At 50.9% G+C, this 7,234-nt stretch overlaps 1 protein-coding gene across 1 annotated transcript; it reads right to left on the bottom strand.

Moving 5' to 3' along the window:
- Positions 1-913: 913 nt before the first annotated feature.
- DCTN3 (dynactin subunit 3) lies at positions 914-5,771 on the bottom strand. Its single transcript, XM_057413648.1, has 7 exons — positions 5,631-5,771; positions 5,428-5,512; positions 4,116-4,202; positions 3,422-3,505; positions 2,718-2,776; positions 1,935-1,994; positions 914-1,304 (listed from the first exon to the last, which is right to left on the bottom strand). The coding sequence occupies exons 1-7, from the start codon at positions 5,727-5,729 to the stop codon at positions 1,215-1,217; spliced, it is 564 nt and encodes a 187-aa protein (XP_057269631.1). The 5' UTR covers positions 5,730-5,771; the 3' UTR covers positions 914-1,214.
- Between the last annotated feature and the right edge of the window lie 1,463 nt (positions 5,772-7,234).

Here is a 7,234-nt window from a genome sequence, read left to right on the forward strand (position 1 = left end):
GGAGCAGCCTCCTCGACAAGCTCCGTCTGGGTGCTGTGGGTGCTGTGCACAGGGTCGGCCGAGCTCCTCCGTGCTGGGGCCCCGCACCATCCCTGCGCACACGCAGCTGGTGCGCGTCCCACCGAGGATGAGGGTTTGGGACCCTTCTAAAAGCGAGACTCGGGAAGAGCTCTGTGGGAGAAGAAACTCCAGGTGATGGCCAGAGCAGGCGGGGCACAGCTCACACCCCTCTCTGAAGGGGAACGAGCCCACTGTGAGCTCCAGCTTGCAGCAGCTGCTGGGTGAGCAGAAGCAGGGTTAAAGCAAGAGCCACTGCCTGCTCTCAGCTCAGGCATGGGAGAAGGGCCCAGCGGAAGAACCCCATCAGGCCAGATCCCCCTGGGCACTGGCAGCTCTCATGAAAGGGGAGAAAGAGCCGTAAGAGCTTGTGCCACAGCCTGGGGAAGGGTGCAGGGCCGGAAGGGGTTTACCTTGGCCCAAGGCTCAGTGAAAGTACTGGCAATCTGTAGGCTGCCACAGGACCTCTGCAGTTCAGAGCCTTGGAAATCCAGCTGGTGGGGGACCAGGGCGGCAGGATGAGTCCTTAGAATCACAGAATCAACCAGGTTAGAAACAACCTTGAAGATCATCAAGCCCAACCATCACCCCACCTCTGTCAAGTCCACCACCGAACCATGTCACTGAGGGCCTCATCTACATGGTTTTTGAACACTTTCAAGGATGGTGATTCCATCACTGCCCTGGGCAGCCTGTTCCAATGCCTTAGAACTCTCTCTGGGGAAGGGATTGTTCCTAATATCTAATCTAAACCTCCTCTGGTGCAGCTTGAAGCCACTACCTCTTGTCCTATCACTTGTTGCTTGGGAAAAGAGAATGACCCAAGTCTTTGCACCCAGGGAGGACAAGAACCCAGTCAGTGTTTCAGTACTTTACTACAATTCACAGTACAGCAGAAAGGGATTTTAAAGTATGTTAGAAAACAAAAGGTGTTTCAGGGAAGACTTGCGAACTGTGATATTAGCGTGGCTTCACATTGGAGCTGACACAACTTGGACACAGAGCCAGGGTGACCCTGTGTGCTGCAGTGTCATTGGCAGCAAGCTCACGCCAAGTGGGAAGATGCAGATATCTGTGGGGTGGAAGCAGAGGTCTCTCTCCAGAGAGACCAAAGGCCAGCAGGGTCCCCTGGGTTCTCAGTGCTCCTGGGTTGCCCATTACTCTGCCACGGGTTTGGCTTCGTTGGCAGTTTCCAGCTGAGTCAGTATTTCATTCCACTGGACAAACTGCTTGGAGAGAAGCAGGGTCTGGATGCGACTCTTAAGGAAAAAGATGTGGGAACTGGAGGGAAGAAACCAAGCTCAGAGCACCGCAACAGTCCCAGTACAATCCTGATTCCTTGGGTGAGGAAAAGCCCTGGACACCAGACTGCAGAAATCCTGCATGGACTCAAACCACCCAGGCGCTGAGCCACTGCCGAGCACCAAACAACAATGGGAGCTCAGGAGGCACTTCTGAACACTGCATTTCAAGGGTCTTTCTACAGAAAAGAGCAGAGCCTCCCTACCCTCCATGGTTTTAGGACGTGTCTCAGAACTGGGATTCTATGCAGACAAGAGCAGCCGCTGTTTAGCTCATGCAGGTTGCAGAGACCAGCAGTCATCTGGCAGAGACACCAGCACACTGTGAGCAGATCCAGCACAGGGACTCTGGCTCACAGTGGCACCCTGCCCTTCTCTTCTCACAAATCAGCAGTTTTGGCCCTTAGCTCCGCTCCTGAGAGGGATATCACAAGGACATGGGGTCACCACATCAGAAAGGACACTGGCCATTGAACCCAGGGGTGTGGATCCAACAACATCTGATGGTAGGAGTCAGCCCAGGAGACAGGCTGACACAGCAGTTCAGCTGTGCATGGCTCAAGGCTCAAAGGATACCATCTTGTTGTAGTCTTCAAGGAGTGTCTTGACATTGTCAGTGAGCTGGTGACGCTGTTCCTGCAAAGAGGGGAGCCGCAGTCAGTGAACAACAAATAAACTGAAGGACATCTGCCTTCCCAGTCCCTGCCAACACCCATTCAAGGCCAGGACTGAGACTGCAGCTCAGACTCTGACTGTGGCCACTCATGGAAGCTAGAAGGATTTAAACATCCAAGAGAAAGGTTACTAACACCCATGATTACAATGCAGCAAAGCCCCTGGGCTTGCACTACTGCCTGCCTCTCCTCAGCATCCATGCCTTGCTTTCCCCAGAATGGAAACTTACAGCTAAATGCTCAAAGGGGCATTAGGCACTACCCAAGCTACTCACTGCCAGCTTCAGGAGTGCTCAAACAGGGAAGGAAAGGGTGAAGTGACAAGATGACAGAAGTCAACAGCCTTCCAGAACAAAGACACTGGAAGACTGCAATACTTTACCTTAGTGTCCCAGTGAAAGGGGAAATTCCAGCTGGTTAAACCCACTGCCACTTACTGTCACTCAAACCTCTGGTTTGAGCAGTTACAGTAGGCAAAGTGCTTTTCCAGCTCAGACTCAGTTGTCAGAAATCATAAGTACTTCCCACCCAAGTGCTTAAACTTAAGACTGCACTATGAATATCCTGGGACTGAAAAAACCCTGCTATAAATTCAAGCAATTGCACATATACTAGTGTCAGTACAGCTACTGACAAATGGTTACTCCTCCCTGCTAGTCAGGACTGTCAAGAATATTCATGCTACCTGCTGCTGTATGTGGATTTGAGACAGTCGCTGTAGTTTGGCTGCCTGGTCAGGAACCGCTGAGAGCACAGAAGAGAAATCCATTTAGTTTATTTCACAGCACATGGGATTAGTTCTCAAAATAAAGACCATTCCTTCTCCACCAGAGCATCACAGTAGAACTCTACTCACTGAATGCAAGTGCCACACACCACAAACACAACTTTTATATGATTAAAAAGCACCACTGGCTACCCTCCATATTAAATACCAAGTTTATCTGCTAACTCTTCTGGATAGAATGAGTTTGGGGATGCTTGCAAGTTGAGGGCTAATCAAGAACTACATCAGAGTAACCTACTTGGATGAATGTTATGGCAAGCAATTAAAAAGGCATCTCCATCTATGCCGGGAACAGGAATAGGTTCACAGGTAGGAATTCCCTGCCTGTCTCCACCCTCTCTGCCATGATGCTGTCTCTAACCTGCTTCCTGACCTATTCTATCACATCCCTGACCTTGCCTGAGACATCACTGCAGCATGAGAGAGGCAAAGACATCCCACTAAGTTTATACCTATTCTACTCACTCTGGTTTGTGTGCTTTGCTGTCCTCTAGTTTGAGGCTCATGAAAGAAAAGAAACACAATAACCACAAACAAAAACAGGACAGGCAACAGCCTGGGGGTGGCATTTGCAGCTTAAACTTGCAGCAGAGTATGTATACCTTGGATACTGGTAATGTCCAAGACGGGCTGAAGGTTCTTCACCTGCTCCAGAAGGGCTGCTCGGGAAGGAATCAGCTGCTCCTCTAGGTGGGGAGGGACAATAAGCAACATCAGTAAGTACAAGATGCTGCTTTGGTTTTTCACAGATACTGGTGAGGTAACTTTTCCAGGTGACCTAGCTGTACATAATGGGGGTGTTTATGATTTTGTTTAGACTTTCGTGTTGTTTATCTCCGGATCTTGGTTCACACCAACTTAAGGCAGGAGAATCTCTACCAAGTTTCATTCGCAGACTTACACCAAGATGAGGCTGAAGCAAATTCTTTGGAGCAAAAGAGGACAAGCCTAGAAGGTGTTTAAAATACATCCAAAGGTCTTCCGCTTTTGTTAAAGCCTAGAGAGTGCTGGAAGTGAGGTGAGAAAATCTGATCTAGTTACAGTTTTTCTTTCCAACCTTTTATTAATTCACTGTTAAATTGATCAATACTAAAAAGATCCAAACTGATAAAACTGCAGCATGGGAGCACTAAGGATGACAGACATGCTTGTACAAACCATCTCTCTAATAGCTGTAAAGGGGGTGCCTTACCAGATCTTTAAAACTAAAGAAAAGACATCTATCCCAATCCAGTTTAGGTAAAAGACAACTTTTATAGCACTAAAAAGACTCCCCTGTCTCATTTCATGCCATACCTGCCAAGATGAACTGCAGCTTTATGGTGTCTGGAATAGCCATACGATCAATGTACTGAGGATCAAGGTATTTTATTACATCTTCAACTAGAGTGAAAAATAGGTTTGGAGACAAAAAGTAGCAGAGATATTACTGCATTTACAAGTACAATTTTCCCCCATGCTATGCATCAGGTTACTGTCTAAACACGGCACATTTAGGGTCAGGGGTTTTCGGATTACTTTCTATAGCACTTGAAAATAATGTGACTTTGGAGTGCTGTGACCAAGAACTAACAAATGCTTCAAGTCATGTAACTGCTTCATGATGGACACCTGCAACACTTCTTCTTATTTGGATTATGACAGATGTCCATAAAGGCAAGTGAAATCTGCTTCTTCCTGCCCTTGAAACACAACCAGCCATTACCCCTTCATCCTGGTCCTCAAAATCATCTACACATGCGCAGTTTACATTTTTATACTGAATGTCTACCACAGCCTTGGACAACAATGATCCTCCCTAAGCAGCCTGCTCCTGCTGCAACACCACACAGCAAAGCTTGGCCAAGAGACAGATTTCTGGGTCAAAGCACCACTCTGGTGTCTGCTCCTGATATCCCCCAGTTTGGAGGCAGGTCCCAATATCCATCCACCAGTGGCTGTGCGTGATCCTTACTCCTCCCACCACACATAGGTGTGCGCAGGAAGTCTGGGTGTGCAAGAAGACATTTCAGGAACTCATGCTCCAATAACCCTCAAAGGCTGTACTTCGGGTGGTGCACATCACTGCACCCATACAGGCAGATATCATGCAAATAACAGGTTGTGGAGCCTACAGGGATGCCAGAGAAGGACTGTTCATCAGGGACTGTAGTGATAGGACAAAGGGGAACGATTTTAAACTGAAAGAGGAGAAGTTCAGGTTAGATCTAAGGAAGAAGTTCTTTACTGTGAGGGTGGTGAGGCACTGGACCAGGCTGCCCGAAGAAGTGGCAAATGCCCCATCCCCTGGCGGTGTTCAGTGCGAGGCCGGACAGCGCCCTGGGTGATGTGGTCTAGTGTGAGGTGTCCCTGCCCATGGCAGGGGGGTTGGAACTGGATGATCTTAAGGTCCTTTCCAACCCACGCTTCTGTGACTTCCCACACCCAACAGCGATGCTGCAGAATCCCAAGCAGAAAGACCCTTATTTCTCCACCAAATATGTGAAACAAGAGCCCCGAGCCAAAGGCGCTCGCACGGGAAGCCATTTTTGTTTAGAGGAGCAAAACGCCACATAGGGGTTTCGAGCTCCTCCGCCCCTCTCCGATACCCCCGTCCAACTCCACTCACTTTTCTTAAACAGGATTTTGATCCTCTCCCTCTTGCTGGCGATATTGTTCAGCGCCACCTGCACCTTCACCAGCTCGTCCACCACCTGCAGCGGCACCGCAAGGGGACGGGCCTGTCACAGTCCGGCGGGTAGCCAGGCCGGCCCCCAGGGCAGACAGAGCCATCCCCTGACAACCGGAGCCCCCCCACCCCACCCCCGGCACCTTGCGCGTTCCGGAAGCCCCGTCGCCGACACCGATGCGCTGCTCCACCTCCTCCAAGCGCCACTGCAGCCGCCGCAGCTCCACCGCCCCCGCCGCCATCTTGCCGTCGGCCGGAAGCACTCGCGCGTCGCTTCCGCTCCGCACCATGGCACGGCGGTGCGTTGCTAGGGCCGCCGTTGTCAAGGAGAAGGGAAGGGAAGGGAAGGGAAGGGAAGGGAAGGGAAGGGAAGGGAAGGGAAGGGAAGGGAAGGAAGGGAAGGGAAGGGAAGGGAAGGGAAGGGAAGGGAAGGGAAGGGAAGGGAAGGGAAGGGAAGGGAAGGGAAGGGAAGGGAAGGGAAGGGAAGGGAAGGGAAGGGAAGGGAAGGGGAAGGGCGTGAGGCCCCTCTCGGTATGAAGGAGGGGTGGCTACGGTTGGTCGATGGTGATTTGCACTGCAGAGGGAGGCGCAGTGGCCGCTGGTAATCAATGTCTGCTTCATTCCAGAGTGGTCCTCCAGGAAAGAGACACTCGGATATATTAAAAGAAATTGATAATAGTGATCTATGGACGAGTGGAATCAAGGGCCTTTGAAATCCAGGAGTCTGCTGCGGGCTTTCCCCCAGGCCTCAGCCTGCCCAGGTTCACCTTTATCCTATCGACCAGTGCAGAGATGCTCATAAGAGGGGATGTGCTAATGAAGGCAGCAGCCAGCCCCAGTCCCACCGCTGCCTGCAACCAGCACTTGCAATGACAGGGCTCTCTCAAAGGCATGGGATGAATTCATGGTGCCAACATCCACCACAGAGGAAAACCCGGAGCCTTTCCAAACTGCAGAGGGAGAAGCCTGTGAGCTTCCAATGCACCTTCAAAGTGATGTTCCCTGCACACGAGGGTTCAGCTTGTAGCTTTATCACTGCACTAGGCTGGAGTGTTGAGTCTCTGTTCCTTGTGGTTGTGAACATGGAGCTGGGTGTTGCATTTGCCATGCCACAGGGAGCACCCAACCTAGGTGCCAAGCCAGGTTCTTAGGTCAAAACCATCTGTTAACAGCAAATACTTTGTTAGCATGGCTGGCAATGCAAGGCTGGATGACTCTGGGGACCCTTTCAGTGCCCTTTGCTGAGAACAAAACCCACTGTGCCCTGAAAAAGCTTTGTCCTAAATGTGTTCCTACAGGGAGCTGTACAGGGCTGGCAGGTTGTAGGAGGGAGCTGTGGGGTGGCCCAGGGCCCCAGCAACCCCTATGGCCTCCCATATCTCCCTGGAGGAGCTGTGCGGAGCACTCAGGCAGGAGAAGCAGGCAGAGGCTCTGTGCACTCTGCCTTTTTTCCCAGGAATCGATAGCGGGGCTGTTGAAGAGGGATCTTCAGAGAGGAAGAGCTGTGCTTTGTTCCACAAAGGTGACAAATAGAAACAGCTTCATTAGCAGGAGTGACTGCAGGCTGCACAAAGGGCTGCGAGCTGCTTACATTGTGCTGGTCTGTGTTTAGAGGTACTGGATGTGCCCAGCATGATGGACAGTGCCCACAAATACACAGACGACCATTATGGAGGATCTCAGATCACCCACTTCCTCAAGGTAGGAAATTCAGGCAGCCCTTGCCTGGGACTTTCGCACTAGGGGT

Source organism: Pezoporus wallicus, unplaced genomic scaffold, assembly GCF_028554395.1.
Source record: "Pezoporus wallicus isolate ANWC-B61680 ecotype Strahan unplaced genomic scaffold, APGP_CSIRO_Pwel_v1 contig_8776, whole genome shotgun sequence".
Lineage (NCBI taxonomy): Eukaryota > Metazoa > Chordata > Aves > Psittaciformes > Psittacidae > Pezoporus > Pezoporus wallicus.

What these genes read in the sequence shown, in the direction of transcription:
- DCTN3 (XM_057413648.1), bottom strand. Translation starts at nt 5,729, where the DNA reads ATGGCGGCGGGGGCGGTGGAGCTGCGGCGGCTGCAGTGGCGCTTGGAG. An exon ending in GGGCTTCCGGAACGCGCAAG is followed by an intron (nt 5,513 to 5,630) that starts GTGCCGGGGGTG and finishes GTGCCGCTGCAG; the next exon opens with GTGGTGGACGAGCTGGTGAA. An exon ending in CAAAATCCTGTTTAAGAAAA is followed by an intron (nt 4,203 to 5,427) that starts GTGAGTGGAGTT and finishes TTTTCACTCTAG; the next exon opens with TTGAAGATGTAATAAAATAC.